Genomic DNA, 19,109 nt, shown 5'->3' on the forward strand with positions numbered 1-19,109 from the left:
TGGGGATGTATTCAAATCCGACATTTTTAAGCGGCCGGTCGTCCGTCCAGCACACGAGTTTTAAAAACTTCCACTGCCCTGGAGAGCATTTTTCAAAAGCTTACCTAAAACAAAACCTAGCTTTAATATGGTCGGACGTGCGTATCTGTGTTCAGGTGGACTGGAGCCATGAGTACCAGCCATGAGAAAATGTAAACAGCATTTTGCAGTATAGCCTTACAGCTTGGTCTGATCTGCAGGCCATCCGTTTAGCCATAGGTGCTTATTGCTAATTGTAAGACCTTTTTACTACAGCTTATTTGTTGTAGCTCTAAAGTAGGGCTGGGCATTATATATCATAAATAAAATCTGTTTAGAGTGTAGAAATAATTAAGACATAAAAATCACCATATTCATATCCTTGTGCCTGCTACACACGTTATCATTGTGTGTGATTTCATAAAAAAAATACTTCTAACCAAGTACAATCGTAGAAACATTGCAATTAAAGGTACCAGTATGACGACTTCATTTCTCCATTCCATGTCAAACAACATAACCCAGTGCAGATTAAGGAGTCAGTAAATTACCATGAAGAGTGCAGTGTAGGCGTGGGCAATGTGGCGATATTGTTTTTTAATTTATTGAAATGTTGATATTACGAGACAAGCAAGCGTATTGTGGATATAGTCAATGCCTAAAGTCTGAAAAACTGTACATACATTTTATTACGGAGTGTGTAATAATCACTATACTCCGTATGGGCGAGTATTTAAATAGCTTTGTTTTTAAGATGCATTTAGTCTTCTTATCAAAATATCGCAGTATAGTGTATCGTGAGATTTTTTTTTTTTTAAATAAGCCATATCTGAAACAAGCTCTAAACAAGCTCTATTCTGAAGCAGGTACACACTACATGTATTTACAGCATGTCTGTTCCTGAGTTATACTGATAACACTGAAATAACTGATTCACCAATTAACATAGAACGGAACAACCAAACCCCCAGTACACCCAAACAGCTGATGCACAGCTTTCAGTATTGGTATTGTAATGGAAAAATTGTATCATGCCACCTCTATTTTTATCAGAACCAGATTTATTGACCAAGTATGTTCACACACAAGGAATTTGTTCCAGCTGTTAGTGACTCTCTAGTGTTAACAATATACAGCTACTCTACATATAATATAATAATTTACAGACAGTAAACAATACACAATATACAGAGAACAATAGTATACAAAGTCTACATAGACTTAATAAGGGCACCTCTAAACACTATATATATATATATATATATATATATATATATATATATATATATATATATATATATATATATATATATACACACACACATACATACATTTAGTTTTTGCCAAATCAGACTCTCTTCTGGTTTTTCGTTTTTCATCACAAAACTGTGATCTAACAGTCAAGTGCTAGCTATATTTTATTTATGTATTTGTGTTTTAAATGTGGTCCAAATAATCGCATGTGGGGGGGAAATCCAAGTTGGCTAGTAATTATTAAAGGTTAATTATCAGTGCATGTCCTTCCTGGGTGCCCTATAAATATTCAACTCCTTTTTGAAAGCAGTCTGGCTTTAGGGCTTCTCCTTCCTGTGTTTTAGTGGTATTTTCAAAGTTGAACCTTCAAAATGATTTAGTCTTAATGACTGGTGGACCTTTGGCAACCACGTCTTAAGTCAAGCTGGACCAGAGCCCAGGCATCGAGTAATAATACAACATCCAACCTTGTCAAGTCTGCTGTAACTGAACCCCCTTCCATTTGACCCCTCATTAAAAACACATAATTGACTCTGTGGACCATTTTTTTATGATCCATTCATAATCTTAAGTGTGTTAAGGCACCTTTCTGAAGGGGTGGAGCGGTGTGCTGATTTCTGCACTTTGAAGTTGTAGCTGAGATACCGGGGCACTGTGCCATAGTTCAGTAGCAATGAATGAATGTAACCAGATAATGGAAGACCAAGAGAGCCGCTTAGTCACTTAAGCAATATGCTGCTTCTGAAACAGCCGTATTATAATATATAATATGCTGTATCATGTTTTGTTGGAATTTAAAGCTGCTAGTTGTTCTTCATATTGTGTCAATTTCGTGATGAATAGAAATGCTCCAGAATTACTTGGAATAAATTATTTTTATTTTGACGTTCATTAAAAGTTAAGAGGGTGAATACAAGGTTTTAGTTTATTAGGGAAGTTATAGAAGAATAGAAGTATGACATACTGTAGGCTGACAGTCGTCAAAGGGTGTGAACAACTGTCACTGTCTCACAAAAACCTTACCTTCATTTATAACCTTTATATTTATTTATTTATTTATTATTTTATTTTATTATTTGTTTCTTTCCCTCATTTTTTGGGTGGTCCAGCAGACTAAGGTGCAGTCACTAGCCATCGGCAGCCTGGGCCTTGAGAGAGCACAATCGGCCTTGCTCTCTCTAGGGTGGGTAGATGGCGCTACCCCCCCCCCCCCACACACACACACACACACACCCCACCCCCACCCGACATTACACTAGTGCAGCGCTGGCTGTCACTGGCACCTGCTAGCCGGTGTGTCAGAGCCGGGTGTACGGCACTTCCCTCCAGGTGCGTTGGTTGCCTGGTGCAGCACATCGGCAGCAGTTGGAAAAAGAGGCTTAGCTGACTGCGCACGTGTTGGAGGGGGTGTATGTTGATCTCGCCCTCACTAGGTGGGGGATGTTGCATGTAATGGGTGGGGGGCGTTCTAAATTGTAGAGAAAAAATCTGGAAAAAAAAAATTCATGATTAGTGGACCAATAGAAATGCTCCAAAATAAGAAGATCCTTTTCCATTGACTTCCATTAAGGTGGTTAAGAAGGTTTTGTCCGTCTCCGGTAAAGCTGGCTTGCTGGCTTGTTGCGTATCAGCAACAGTCTGTCTACTAAACTGTTAAGGCCAACTGCAGTAGACTGCATACATACAGTAGATGGCTGCTCAGTCAGAAACATGAGCAATACTTTTGGACTAAACTGTTTGTCAAAGGGCTGCCAAACTGTATGGCGTTGTGTTCTGTTGGCAAAAAAGCAGGTCTGATGAAAGAACGCTTATTACAGATAAATATGATAGACTGTTATTACATTTCACAGATTGCCGGTGGCTGTTTGCTTAAATTAGCTGTCTGCAATGCAATGGAAATGTCTCCAAATCAAGTTGCAAATGTGGGGCTTTTCCCACTAACCGCACAGACAAAACATTTACTTTCCTATCTTGATGAAATCTGATGTGATGTGTTCAGCATATGCAAACGTCTGACATACACCAGTGGATCTTCCCTAACAGAGTTTAGGAATCTATATACAGAAAATAGATACATAGGTCTAAAGAAGTAGTAAGGTGGGATGATGTGAAATGATTAATTGTTAGTTACCTGCTGGATTTTTTTTATTTATTTTTTATTTTTTATTTTTTAAAACGGTGGTGCTGATGGAAACCTGAGCCAGATTCACTAAAGCTCTCTTAAGAAGGATCTTATGATGATTCTTAGGATAAACACTAAGAAGTTTGTAAAAATGCAATCCTTGAAGAAAAAATAACTTTCAGGCTTCTCAAATATTCTCTGAAAGTATTTTAATTAATTATTTTAATTCAATTAAAATCACTATTTGTTTATGTTGCTATTTGTAAAAGTATTTATTCTATTTTATTTTCTTTTTTTCCATGAACACCAAGACACTTACTCAAATTTTCTCAAGACTGTTATTTATATTATTCAGTTAAATCAGTGCAAACAGCAAAATGGAGGAAAAACCGAATCAAGCCAAACTTATAAAACCTCTAATAGAAAACAAGATAACTGGTGTGACATTGGAAAGCCATTATTTTGCTTACATTGACAAACTGTACATAAACATAACAGTATTTTAACAGTTATTTCTGTGAAATTTGACATTCATTCTAGTATTTTAACTGTTTAAACTCATCATTTCTGAGGCTGACTTTCTGAATTTTTGCATTGCAAGACCAGTGTGATGCTATCGTAAAGTCAGGGAAATGTTTAAGGACATATTTGTAAGAATACCATTTATTCCCAGAAAAAAATAAAAACAAATTTAAGAGGATTTTGTAAGAATAGCTATTGGTCTTTTTTTTTCTTCAATATGGAAAAAAAACACATTTAAGAAAAGTCCAAAAGGCAATTTTATGTATCCAAAACCCTCACTGAGTTGTATGTAATGTTGATTTAATAGTGGTAAATCGGGGGGGGGGGACAAACAAAACATTTTGCCCCAAACCTCCATTGATTAAATGTCATCACTGTTTTGGGTCAAAACCTTATCTTAACCTATAATAAAACAATACCTCATGAATGTTCAGTGTTAAATTTATAACCGTTTTGTCTAATGTCCTGAATCTGAAACGAGGCATGTTTCTCTGGAATGGCACGTTTCACATCAAGCCATTCTGAATAACTGGGTTTGCGACTAATAATTGAATTATGCAGAAATCAAAAGGGGAATGTTGTGTAAGCCTGTGTAAGTGTCGACCTTGAGAATTCAGCAGCGAGGCAGCATTTCTTTTTCTGTTATGCAGTCATGATTGATGGCTTTAGCTGTGCCGGCTGGTGACACGCCTGACAGTTATTATAATTCTGTTATGCAAATGTGAGTCCAGACCCTCAATGGAGGAAATGCATTCTGATAAACCTGTTTTTACCCCGTAGTACAAATCTGGACTAATGGGCTTCACTCACCAACTGCTCTTCAGAAGAGATTTCAACTTTTTGAGCTTTTGAGATTTGTGAGGTTTCCAAAGGCAATCAGATCATTATATCATATCATCATCATCATTATTATAAGAGCAGAGCTGTGAACAATCCTGCAGTTCTAAAACACATCATGAATCTGGCGTGGATTTTTATTTTATTTATTTTTTTAAGGACATTTCTTAAGAACTAATTTTAGGAAATTCTTAGGAAGATATTGCGAAATGAGGGCTAGTGATCTTATCTACAGAGAAGTAGGGTGGTCCTGTGCATTTTGTGCAAGGTGTAAGATTCACTGCAAAACATTGAAATTCCTACATCTAGTCTAAATATCTGATATTTCTCCTTTTTTACATAATTGTATGAATATTACAAATGTAACTTTTGTAAATGTATTTTTTTTACTTTAATTTAAATTATATTTTAATGATAAAGTATCTGGCAAAATATTTTGCTTGTTTCTTGCATGTATTTGTCATTATATCTGCTAGTAAAAATACACTTTTACTAGGTAGAAACCCTTCACTATATATATATTATAATATATCACAATATTACTGGAATTATGTTAGTCTAAAATTATTTTACTTTACCTTTTTCGCTGTTTGATCTTTTAGTTGAAATTTCATTGCTCAAAATGTTTTACTTGTTTATTTTTTGGCTGTTTTGCTGTCACTCATCGAGTATGAACCCTAGGTCTGGAGCACAGTGTGAGAAATATAACTGTCAGCTGTTTCTGTGCTTTGGAAATCTCTTTGAATTAGTCCCTGAAGAGTTTGCAGAAGAGCAGTGACTTGTTCTCAGGTAGAGTTTATAAATACAAAAGGCTTTGTTACCTTTTTGTCTGTCTCTGAATTCTCTGATCATGGATTGAAAGTCAGCGGTTTGAAAAGCTTGTCAACAAACCATGACTGTATCGTCTAACCACAGTATCACTTGCTAGGAGAGAGTATCCTATAGCATAGAATATTGACTCTGTAGAGATTCTTCCCCGTCACACCCATAACAGCAAACAGGACAGCACTGCTGTGCAGGCGGAGAATCTAAACTGTGAATTAGGAAGCTGTCCTGAACACTTGGTGTGTTTGGGTGGGTAGGAAAAGCCTCAGAGCAAATAATAATTCAGTATTTATGGCATGTTTTGCAAGTCATTAATTGTTTTTCCAAAAAAGAATGAAGTATAGAATTTTCTTAAAACCCTTTTAAACTGTTTTCACAAGGACTCTGATATTCACCAATGTTTTATTATTTGGATTTTGCTAAATGTTCGATTAGAACTATTCTCAAGAACAAATTTAAGTGAATTCTTAGAAATATATTTCTGAATGAGGCCCGATGATCTTATATGGTTGGTATGAAGAGTTTTGTTCAGTATAGGGTGTAAAGATGATTCCTATATTCCTATACATGCACAGAATAGACTCTCTAGATTGTTTTAGGTTGCTTTTTGTTTACATATGATAAAATTAAATCATCACATTGGTAAGTTAAGAAATTCTCTGGCTTGTCTTTGCGTTGGTCGGAATGCCCAGTTGTGTTCCTGAGGGTCAGAGTCTATCACAGTCCAAACTCATTAATTAACAATCAAGATTAATAGGTCAGATCACCTACATGATACTCTGGGATATCAGAGTGTCAGGTGCCAGTGGTAAGATTGAAACTTAATATTGGGATATTGATATTTGGGTTAAGTTATTTAACCGTAATGCTCATTAAAACACTACTGTTTTTTTTTTGTTTTTTTTTAATCAAGAATATTTTTTTATTACTCTGCATCTCTACATTCAGTCAAAAAGGATCATTTGAGCTTTCATGGATTCTCACGATCTATAGGATTTCTAAGCTCCTCTAATGTGAAATGTTTGATTCAGCACCATAAAAAAGGTATTTACTGTAATTCTTTGTGTATTTGTCACAATATATGAGCTGGGTCGGGCACTGTGCCCTACTGACTATAGTGCACTGCTTTGGAGTTCAGCCATTTTGAAGTGGTGTCTGAAAAATGTAGTGTAAAATTGACATGTTAAAATCTCACAATGCCCAGTACGATATAGTGTAAAAACGATGTGTATCCATAATCCATTGCATGGTTTGGTTTGGAGAATTATGTTTATGATTATGTATCGTCAAAAATGTATTTTTCACTACCTTGTTGAATTCTGTTCACTATAATAGTGCTCCCTATATTGTGATTTTTTTTTTTTTGTTTGTTTGTATAAGTGATAGCAAACAGGGTTTCGGCAAAGCTAGTGTTTAAAATCAGTGTACGCTAGGGCTGGGAGATATGGTAAAAATACTATATCATGATATTTAAATACATTTTTCACGATACATGATATTTATCATGTTATCACAGACTAAATACATCAGTAGTGACAGATTCTTAAAAAAATAGATCCTCTTCTGTACTGAATACAGTGATTTATACTCAACATCTGCTGCTCTTCATCTAATTAAACCAGTCAAATTACACTGTTAGTATTGAAACCTGCAGCTGATCAGTGTTTATTAAGCACTAACAGTCTCCTCAATATGATAAGAAAAGCAAACTGTGTATCACAAATATAAATAACCTTTCAGGCAGCCTGGAACAGGCCTCAAAATCTCAACAAATGGGGCACTGTGTGTGTATCTTTTTTCCCCACCTTAAGAATGGTGCCACAGCTTGGCTACCGGGTTCGTTTTGTGGTGGTTTTGTATTATTTGTGTTTCTGGTATTTTCCCATTGGCCCACAGTAAGTTTTCCACATGGATATGAAAATGTTCTTCTGTGTTTCCATATTACTGCGGAAGCTCTGAGGCTATGAGGGATTCCCGCCCGGTGGCCCAGGTGCCCCTGCATTACAGCTGGGACGTTTCCTAGGCTGTCAGTGTCTCTACATTGCAGCTTGAAGCCCTCCTATGCAGGTTGCCACAGTAAGACGCTGTACTTCACGGCTCTGAGGCCTGTCGGGCTGAGTGGGACTTGAGGACGGACTCTCTAGGCCTGCTAAATTACCTTATGTCGTAGTTTGGGAAGTTTTTCCCTCTGCATGCTTAATTATCTACCACAGTGTGCTTGAAAAAAGCGTGTGATGATAAATTACATTGACTAGCCCACCCTTATGTCGACAGGGATTTAACACTGAAATGGCTACAGCTAGTACAGCGAGACATGCGAGTTTGCCTCTGAGGCCTAGGCTCGTGGTCTGCTGAGTAGCAAAATGTCAGCTCCATTGGTTGCATGCTCTCGTTTGGTCTATTTCCACACTCTGCTGTGGACTTCAGGCCCCTAGAAAGGCAAGGGGTAGACTGCAGACCCTCAGACTACTGCCCATTTCATAACGGTGACTAGTCAGACCACCACTTGTAGCATGTGATACCCTTGATCCCCTTGGAATTAGCTGAACTTGTGTTTTCTGTTCTGCCTCGAAGTATTGCTATTTCTTTAGGGCGTCTCTTTATCCCATTGCGTCTTCAGAGGTTGCTGGTATGAGCCGTCCCATATGTCAACTAAGATTAGACTCCCAGTGTGTTCGCAAGGCTCTTAATATGGATATCGTGAAGACTTTAGCACTCACCAGTTGTCTTTTAAAGAAAATGCTTTTGGGGTTCAAGATGTCTCAGATTTTGTTGCTTGAAATGTAAAAAACTGGAATAGGTCTTGGAATAGATCAGTGTTGAAGCAGTTATTTGACTCTAGCCTGAGATTAATTAAATTAATTAATTTTGATGAAACTTGATGTCCATGTTTTATATGGCTATTTCTGTTTCTTCATGGATGTTGGAGCCTCCTAGCGTTACGCTGCTCTTTGAAACATTACTCCAAACTTCAGAATAACATTCCATAGTCCCCATAACCTCCTCCACCATGGTACCAAAACAGCTGTACAGATTTGGTGCCTAAAAATAGGGGCGGCCAGTTTAAGTTAATACCACGGAAGGGTCTATATTTAGCCCCTTTTCACAGTTTGTCCTGTGGGCTGGAGGGCTCCACTGTCAGAGTGGGATTTCTAGGAGACTCTTCGAAAGGCCTGCTGAGTATTGAATATGATGATGTTCTACATGAACTCAAACAGTCCTTAATTGCACAAGGTGCTCTTCTTTAAATAGCTGTTGAAGTGAGTAAGTGGCAGTGAGCAGTCAAGGCTCCAGTCACTTAGGCAGCAGGATGTGAAAGGTCACTCTCGTCCCATAATGCTTAATTAGACGGCACGGTTTCATTCCCTGCTCCGTCTGATGTTGGCCCAGAATGATCCCGTCGCAGTATGTAAAAGATGATGGATCACAGTCTTCTGTCAAAGTAAAGGTGTATTAATGTCTGCTGTCTAGTTTTGTTTCAGTGCTTCACCACTGCCTGTCTCTCTTCTAGAGCTGTGCCGCATCGATGAGCCCCTGTGCCAAGATGAAAATGCCATCCTCAGCTTCGAAGCCATCCGCAATATTCACAAGCAAATGGATGACGACGCCAACGGAAACGTGGACGTTGCAGAGACGGATGGGGTTAGTGCCTTATTTATAAAAGTATGGTTTTACTTTTGGGCATTATGTAATGTCCAAATCTCATGTGGTTGCTGTGGTGTTGCTCGGTGGTTGCTTTGGTGTTGCTAGGTGTTTGCTGTGGTGTCCCAGGTAGTTGTTATGGTGTTGCTAAGTCCTTGTCAGATGGGTGCTACATTATTACAAGGTGATGGAGGCATGGTGTTATTTAGTGGTTGTTTAGTGGTTGGTGTGGCGCAACAGATAATACCACTACCTGCTAGTGAGCTACCTCACCACGTGGGAGACTGGGGTTCGATTCCCAGTCTGGGTGACTATGCTGCGCTCCACCAATAAGAGTCCTTGGGCAAGACTCCTAACACTACATTGGCCTCTGTAATATGAGTAACCCTGTAAGTCGCTCTGGATAAGAGCGTCAGCTAAATGCCATAAATGTAAATGTAAATGTAGTGGTTGCAAGGGTGTTGCTTGGCGGTTGTTATGGAATCCCAGATGGTCTGTGATGATGATAGTGTCTCAGGTTGTTGTTAGGTTGTTGTCAGATGGTTGCTGCGGCCCCCCATTGGGGGTTAGTTGGGTTTACTAGTGTATTTGATTTATTGTGACGTTTCAAGAGTGCCAAAACCTTTGCACTCATTAATTCCTATAGGATAAAAATACGTTTTTAAACTGCATATCCGATCAAAAAGACCGAAACCTGGCAGAAAAATAATAAGATAAATTGAAGAACAACAAAGTTTGCTTTGCTGTGTGCAACCATTATTACAGAATGCCTGTTGTCCACAGTGCATTGTCAGCTCTCAACAATGCATGTGCTCATGTTTTTGCATTGCAACATCAGTGGCGTGATGCATTTTTCTCACCTGGTATTTTAAGAGTAGTGGCGGTAATTCCATCTGAGCTGTTTGCGGTTTTAAATTTCTCAGTCTTTGACCACAGTAATCCCTTTTTATCCACTGAGACGCATCTGTTGGTAGTGGTCATGTATAATAAGATGCATTTGTGTTTTTCTTCACACCCTAACCTCTCGCCTGGTTGCTCCAGCTGTCTTCTTAAGGTGTGGATTTAATCATCATGCTTGGGGCCCCCGCCTTTGTTTTCAAACTTCTCTCTGCTTCCTTACACACTTCCTCTTTAAGTTGCATGATGGTCAGAGCACATTTAAGCAGGCTGTCGACAGGCATTAGTGATTAGGTGTTCGGCACTCTTAGCAAATGATCTACAGGGGCCTTCCCACCTGAGCTGTGTGTAACACCAGTATGAAATGCAGCTAACCAAGATACTGTGTGATTGATACCCGTGATTTGTAAATGTTCAAACCTCATTAGTTAGAATATAGGTTGCGAACAGTTCAAGCAAATTAGCCACCTTGGTCATGACTAGGAAAAGTCTGATTGGGAATCATAATTGGACTTTCTCAGCAGCATTTTGACTATTCTGCATGAAATGGCTTCTATTGCAGCTTATAGTCCAGGGAACCCAGCCTCTTCTGGTGGAGCAGCTGCAGAGCTCTTTTTCAGAGAAGGCCCTCAGAGGCCCAGGCAAAAAACCATGAGGTGTGTGCAGTATGCGCCTGGCTTTGAGCCAGTGCTGAGGAATGCCTTCAAAAGCTACTACATAAGCCTTCTGCCCCATACCAAAGCAAAGCTGATCCACTTCCTCCCACGTTGATTTAGCTGCTTCCTCAGTAGCTTGCTGCTGTTTTTAATGGCGTGGAGAGCAGCAATAAAGAACAACTGAACACCTGCTTTAGTGGAGATGTTGTTTCATTCAGCCAGAGGTCAGTTGGTCTGAATATTTGTAATTAAGAAATGGCAAAATCTCCCAGACTGGACTGATTGGGACCTAAAATCTGTTCTACAGTATAGATTTCATCCTGCAGTTTGGCTGCCAGCTCATGATTTATGAATTTATCGTTATGTCTGTGACTGACTGAAGCCTACAGACAACCTTGTGCATTATGAGCTCGTTAGGATCTTGTTGGCCTACAGCAGGATGAATAGGAAACATACACTGACCAGCCATAACATTAGAACCACCACAACAAATCGGAGAATTTGAGGCATGGACTCCACAAGACCTCTGCAGGCGTCATGTGGTTTCTGGCACCAAGAGTTTTCCTGTAAGTTGTGAGGTGGGGCCTCCATGAGCCCAGCGAGCCTTAGACGCATCAGTTCAGCATCATGCTGAACATGGCATACAGGAAAACCCCCAACAAGTTCTGACCCAGTCAAGAAGTTCATCAGTTTGGTTCTTGTCAAAGTGGCTTAGATTCCTATGCTTGCCCATTTTCCCTGCATTTCACCTTCAAGAACTGACTGTTCACTTGCTGCCTAATATGTCCCACCCTTGAGAGATACCACTGTAATTTACAATATCCTAATAAAGAATAACTTTATTCTCAGAATATAATATTACCTCTGTGTATATTAGCTGATGGGTCCACCAGCAAGGCAAACGGCCATTAATCAGTATTTTAAAATAAGGGAAATCCATTTACATCCCCATTGGAAACAGCCAGAAGGCATCATATAGGCAGTAGCCACTTCAAATTCCTTGGCAAAATAAAACTGCTGGAATCCTTACCATGGAAAGTCTCCACAGTAAATCCAAACCTGCGAAGCACATGTGAATAAGCACATGGACATCCACTCCGCGCCTTGGACCGTCTAATCTTAACAGCAGTCCAAGGCCAGTGCCTCTCCTGGCTTCTTGTCATATGAGCAGTATGTTGTGGGGGCGTGCTGTCCTACTGCAGCCAGCTTTTTCCAGGCTGCGTGATTGCTAATCTGCGCACATAGTAGCAGTCACCGAGATCCTGTCATTGCTCTCTACTGGCAGGGGTTTTGGAGTTGCTTGAAAAGGCTATGCTTAAAAGATGTTGCGAGAGCTTGTTGCATCCTACTGTCCTAAAATCAGTTTTACAGCAGCTATAGTGGCTTGCACATGGATACTGATCGGTTCGTATAGTTGAACCTTGTCCGGGGCTGATATCTGCAATGCGCTGACCCATGTCTGGTGCTCCGTGACCATGGGTGGGTGTATGGAGAAATGATACGTCTTGCCTTAGAGAGTCAAATAATGCAACTGATGACTCATTCAGTTTTTTATGGATTTATTAGGGTGAGCATTTTTATTTATATTATTATTATTCATAGTATATAACTGACACAAGATTTGATGGGGCTCAATATTAACATGACTGGCTTATGCTTGAGACTTCTCTACAGACAGGGAGAAAGTCAATATCAGTATATTTATTTGCATAAATACAAAAACCCAAAATGAGAACATAATGGGGTTCTCATTCACAATTTATGGCTGCTGAGAACCATAAGCCAGAGGCATTCTGTGAAATTCCTGTCTTTTTTTCAACCTTTGAACACTAAAGGGTCAATATCATGGGCATTACCAGAATGTCTTATTTAATTACATTTTTATTTTAATTATTTTGGTTTAAAAAGTGTAGCATTCACTCTTAGTTAGACAGTGGGTGGGTAATTCTGGTATTTGAGGACCGGATTCCTGCAAATTTTTGTGCTTTTCCTGCTCAGGCACACTAAATACAACTTGCCTACTAGTTGCCAGGTTTAGTAGGTCTGTCAGAGCAGGGAAATTAGCAAACTGTGCTGGACTCCGACCCCCCAAGGCCCACCCCTGGGTTAGCCAGTTTATGTACGGAGATTAATCTGCCCTGAACAAGATATGCTTTCTGTTGGATTTGCAGACATTGGACAGTGGTAGCAACCATATATGTATGATTTGGGTACATAAAGAGAAGGTTGTTTTTTATGATTGTTAGGACGTTTTTCAGGATAAACAATATTCATCATGATACATGCACAGATAGAGCGTCCTAAAAATATCTATTCAAATGTCCTCACATACTTACTACACTACTTACACTTTTATTCAAAATGTGCTGCACTTCATCCAATCAAACAAGGTGTTCAATGTTCTTTAACCGCATTGTGCCTCACCATCACAAAATTGATCACAATACCATAAAATATAGTCAGATTGCCCACCCCTACCTAAGAGCACTTTTAATTAGATAGAACTAAAGATCCGTAATCACTGTATAATTTTCCTTGTTCCATAATAGACGTACTTCTGCAGTGCAGACACCTTTTCTCTTGCCATTGGTTACTGCTTGGTGGTCTTATTCTCTTTATTATTAATGTTGCCTCAGGGTTAAAATTTTGCGTGAATCTGGCAACCATATTACTCTAAAAGTTACTGTGACAGGTGGGATAAATCAGTTTATTTATGTATTTATTTTTTAAATATATATTTAGATATCTTACAAGCTTTGTTTAAACCCACAGGTCTTTTGTTTAACTTCCCAATACTTTGTGGATTGCAGTCTCAGGGAGATACAGCAAAACTGTATGTATGGTCTAATATTGATTTTGTACAAGAACAGTTGTTTGTACAGTTGTTTAATGGTTTATGCATTATGATTGCAATGATTGACAGATATTCTTATTAAAATTAAGTATTACGTCAACTTGGCTTTAAAACTGATAGAGGCAGCCTTTGACATCTGCTGCCTTGTACAATAAGCCCTTATAATTGTTTGTCAGTAGTTAAGTAGCCTTAAAAATGATGCCCTACAGTAAGGTCTTATAAATGCAATTGGTGGACCTACTGTTTAATGACTTACTGTTAAGCAGGATTACTTCAACCCCAGCTGATACTGGACTCGGGCCACCACCTCTTTGCATTGAGGTTGCAGAGCTGTACAGGTGCATTAATTCTCACCATGGATCCCACTGATTCAGCAGTTTGTTGTTTAACCACCTTCGTGTCTACTTTGCACACTGGACCTTTCAGACTGCACTCTGACCCTCATTTGTGCACAGTAATCATGTTCCACCAGCTGCACTTAAAGCACACATGAGGCCTTCCTTTGGGCTACCGCTTCCTCAGATGTCTTGTGAGACTGTATTGCCAAGCCTAAATCACATTTCCCATGTACCATCTGGAACATTTTAGAGTGCTGAGATTCTAGAGTGCTAGATTCATTTCTCCCAAGACACAATTTGGGACAAGCTGCTTTGCATTTAGAGTGCTAGACTGGAGTAAATAAACAAAAAAACAATAATACCCAACATCTGATGAGATACTGTACATGTCCCTAACCAAGCAAGTGCTACATTTACGTGGTTATGTTGGTTGGTGTGGCACAACAGATAACCCCTCTATCTGCCTGTGAGCTATTGCACCCTGTGGGAGACTGGGGTTCGATTCCCGGTCTGGGTAACTTTGCTGTGCTGCACCAATAAGACTCCTAACACTGCATTGGCCCACCTCTGTAATACGAGTAACATCGTAAGTCGCTCTGGATAACAGCTTTAGCTAAATGCCATAAATGTAACGAAATGTTACAGTAGTGTAGGAAGTAATATAGATATGGTTGTAGTGCTGGAATCGTAAGAGATCATAAGATTTAACATGAAATAAACTGATCACCCACTATTGCACCCATTAATATCAGCCCGCTACATATATTGCTGCTTGTTTTACAATACTGTTTACATTTGTACTTGCACTATGCACTTTACACATGCACATCTATACTCTACTGTACTCTCTGATTGTTGGTAAATGGAGGAACTGCATAGTAAGAATGTCATTGTACAGTGTAACTGCTTGTTTCTGCTGTGCACATGACAAAAAACTCTTGAATCTTAAATTATGTTTCTCACTCTGGAAAGGAGAACATCATCATTAGTCTCTCCACCAAGGGAAAGGCGCGGCCAGTGGGCCTGAGGCAGTTCATGTTGGTTCATGCTTACTCACTTGGAGGCTTGCATTTGGTTGTCTAAGAATTTGCTAGTAACTCTATGTAGTCTGTTGAGTAGAATCTAAATGAATAGATGGTACTTTCCCAAAGCGGTTTTCCCATTAAACCGCTGATGTTCACTCTGTAGGGTTTTACTGGGGGTTCACAGATCATCTATTTTAGGAACTAATTCCAGTTCCAATTTCTTTACAGTCACGTTACTGACGGCTAACATTGTAAAGCAACATAACGCAACGTAACATAATTTTACCTTAAAATAGCAGCTTCATAATCATTGTGACTCCTCTGGCATGCACAGTGTAACTCTGGTGAGGCAGGCAGGACAGCACTTGCAAGAACAGCGTTAACACTGCTCTCATATTTGTGTAAAATCCTGTACTTTTGCTTTACTTTCTCTTCTCCCTACTCCACCACAGTAATATTTTGGAAATAGTATGATATGAAAAAAGTGAATTCCACCCAACCCTATGCAGAATATACAGCTAAATTGATAAGCTTTTTACTTGGGTTAGGAGTGACCTAGCATACAGCCGAGCTTATCAGTTTTGCAGATTTGCGTAAGCTGTGGAGAAATATTTATTATTATTTTATTTTATTTTATTTTATTATTATTTTTTAATTTTATTTTTTAAAGCTTTACATGCATGACCTTTTATAGACTCCAATGTTCTCTAGGAATTGGTAGCCTTTGAATAGCTTAGATGTGTTCTTAATCTTAAACTGTAGACTAACTCTCAAACAGACGGGTTGGTATGCCTCATTTATAAGGTTTTATGTCTCCTCCTACAGTTCCTGAGGGAGGACCTCAACTACCATGACCCCAAAGCCAAGCACAACAGTTTTCATGGTGATGACCAGTTCATCAGTGTGGAGGACCTGTGGAACTCATGGAAGACCTCTAAAGGTAGACTTCTGTTCACATTTTGTAATTCACTCTCTCAGTACCGGTGTGGGCTTCCCTTGTAGTATGTATGAAGGTGGAGTATGATGGTGATGATGAAGTGCGTTTGCATTTCTCTGTGCTTTGAATTGGTAGCACTTCTCAAACTTCAACATTTCCAGCTCCAATCCTAGCCAAGTGTGCCAAGACCTGGGGAAGAGATAAAAAAGCTGCATTCGGAAAAGTCTCAAATAGGCCTGAATCATCTTGAATAGGACCAGAACTCTGATGGGATGTTTATGTCCATGAGAGTTAATGAGAGTTTAAACAGAACATCAGACAGTAATTTAACTGGTAATCTGTTAGGAATTAGTATTGAGGAATTGCAGTACTGCAGTACTGTACAAAAGGTTTGAGAATTTGGAAGCTCATAATCTGGGCAGTAAAACACAAAAAATATCAAATCAAATTTATTTGTATTGCACTTTTTACAACTGGTGTCACAAAGCAGCTTTACACAATCAGTAATTAGTAAAAAGACAAGAAATCAACAACAAAAAAAGACTTGGAAAAACTTAAGATTAGGATCAGTACTAATAAAATTCCTACAGAAAGTCGTGTTTTTTCATCAAATGGAAATGGAGTTTAGTATTATTTAAAGTTCTCCTCCAACACCTGGTTTGGTAAATCAGTGCTTAATGATGGTACATCAGGTGAGCTGGTGATGGAGCTATACACATCCGTGCCCTGGCTGAGGGCATCTAGGACAAACCTAGAACCAAGCTTTGTTCTTTAGACTAGCTCACAAGATCAATAGGTCAATTATTCATCAAAATGAGAATATTTTGAATTGAATTGAATTTAATTAAATTGAATCTAAAAAAAAAATTAAAAATAAATAGTTACAGTGCCACATATATAGTTGCTTTACTCTTCTCCAGTCTAAATATTTCCCTTTTTTACTGAACTTATGTTTATCTGGATCTGTTCTAATGGGATCAATAATAAAACGATAAAAAAATGTCTTATTGTTAAAAAAATGGTTTTGAATAATGTGCTTGGGTGCCTAAAACATCTGCACATTACTCTTAGCCTAAATATTTTACTGACTTAACATTGCCAACATAAATTTCATACAAATGCCCGAGACATAAATGATGGTAAGAAGAGCAAAGCTGAGAGAAGGGTTTTTAAAAAATGCATCTCAAATAGTCCTGGCAGCTCTGGTACTAAAATTGCATCATTGCAAACAACAGTTGTAATGTGCACTTTCTCAGACCTGGTTAACTCCATGGCTTCTGGGCTTCTGCGCTTCTGCATTTTGGCCAAATTGCAGTGTAGCCTGGTGCAAGCAAAGTAAAAGCACACTGCAGCGGTTTAGGCTGAGGGAAGGAAATGGAGCATCTTGGCACACTGCAGTTTGTGAAGATGTCGGAGTCCTGCAGTGTTCACAGAATGAAAAGTAGAAGGCTAAATGGCTTTAATGACCTTGTTGATGTGCAATATATATATTTCTTGTTCTGGAACACGTTGACTCAACAGGATTTATCTTCAGCTAATCCAAAAATAAAGTTTTCTCCAGGGGATTATTTGTATATAATTAAAGTAATTAACGATGTAAGGAAATGATCTGCTCTGTACAAGCTGTAACCATTTGCTTGTCCTTTTTTTTTTTTTTTTTTTTTTTTTTTTTTTTTTTTGGCTCGCAGATTTGTCACGCTAGTCTGACTAAATGTTCCATTTTCAGCCTATGTCCAGATTTAGATTATCTTCTTATTTATTTATTTATTTATTTATTGGAGATAATTGTTGAAAGCTGTGTGGTCAGATCTTGTACAGAAGCCAGAGCAGAGCAGGCCATGTGCCTATCAGGTGTTGGGTTAGAGATATGGAGAGCAAAGCAGGCCACTTGGTGAAAGAGGTCTGAAGAAGCCACATCATCCAGCCTTCAACAGCTCGTTTAAGTTCTGATAAGCTTCTCTGCAGCTGCCCTTTTCCTCGAAGCTAGTGCTACAGCGCTGGCCTGTGTTACTTGTTGGCTTGTTCTCTCTCTTGCTCGCTCTCTTGCGCTCTCTCTTTCTCTCCCTCTCTCCCTCTCTCCCTCTCTCCCTCTCTCTCTCTCTCTCTCTCTCTCTCTCTCTCTCTCTCCCTCTCTCATCTTATTTACTCTGCATTGCAGCTCTTCTTCAAAGGTGAGCTCAGAAGACAGAGCAAACTGGGCAAACTGAGCAATCTTGGGCTCACTACGGATTAGGAGGAGGATGTTCTCCTACTTGTACTTGCTGTGCAAAATGGTCGAAGGCTTAGGCTGTCTTGCACAGAATTACATTTGTAAAACCATAGTCCCAGTTTTGATTTTTGCGATGATCTTTGAATCTAATCAGCTGAATAGTTGCAGCACTTGCTGATTACACAGTGTTGTGTTTCTGTTAATTCATTAACAAAGCAAGAAAACACATTATCAACTCCAGAAGCCGCGTGGCACTGAGCCGTTCCCAGTAGACCTTTTGATGATATAATTCTTGCTCTGAGTGTCACGATTATGGCTACAGTTAATGCTAAATCCATTAGAATCTCCATTTTATTTATTTATTTATTTAATGATTGTTTTTTTGGGCAAACCTACTCAGTCGGTTACCAAACAGTTTATTTCATGGATATCTACATTTTAATATCATGAATCTGCTGCATTTAAAGTCTGTTTCTTTTTTGCCCAGTATATAACTGGACGGTGAATGAGGTGGTGGAGTGGCTGGAAGCCTATGTGGAGTTACCGCAGTATGTGGAGGCTTTCCGGAAAATGAATTTCAATGGAACTACTATGCCCCGGTAAGCAATCATCTATTGATCTCAGAAGATTTGTCTCTTAGTGTAGCTACAAGTATGGTCCTCTTCTTCGCTCTTCTTTTTCTGTTTTACAGCAGACTGTTCATCAAATCCAGTGTATACACCGAACGCAAGCACTGTGGGGACAAAAATATTGGGACACGCCTCTGAAATCAATGATTTCAGGTGTTTTATTCAGTCACAGGTCTTAAAATGAAGCACCTAGCAGTGAAATCTGCCTTTACACACATTGGAAAGAATGAGTAGTTCTAAAGAGCTCACTGAATTCCAGCGTGGTGCTGTATGTAATAGGAGCCACCGCTGCAACAACAAGTCAGTTGGTGAAATTTCTTGCTTTCTGGTATTCCACCATCAGC

General features: G+C 39.0%; 1 protein-coding gene across 2 annotated transcripts in view; it reads left to right on the forward strand.

Moving 5' to 3' along the window:
• stim1a (stromal interaction molecule 1a) overlaps nucleotides 1-19,109 on the forward strand; it is a 58,243-nt gene that overhangs the window by 6,369 nt on the left and 32,765 nt on the right. For both annotated transcript variants that reach the window (XM_072691584.1, XM_072691583.1), the window contains exons 3-5: nucleotides 9,090-9,220; nucleotides 15,816-15,930; nucleotides 18,624-18,735. In XM_072691584.1, the coding sequence (XP_072547685.1) occupies nucleotides 9,090-9,220; nucleotides 15,816-15,930; nucleotides 18,624-18,735 (358 nt within the window). The remainder of the gene's footprint in view (nucleotides 1-9,089; nucleotides 9,221-15,815; nucleotides 15,931-18,623; nucleotides 18,736-19,109) is intronic.

Source organism: Salminus brasiliensis, chromosome 11, assembly GCF_030463535.1.
Source record: "Salminus brasiliensis chromosome 11, fSalBra1.hap2, whole genome shotgun sequence".
Taxonomy (NCBI): Eukaryota; Metazoa; Chordata; class Actinopteri; order Characiformes; family Bryconidae; genus Salminus; species Salminus brasiliensis.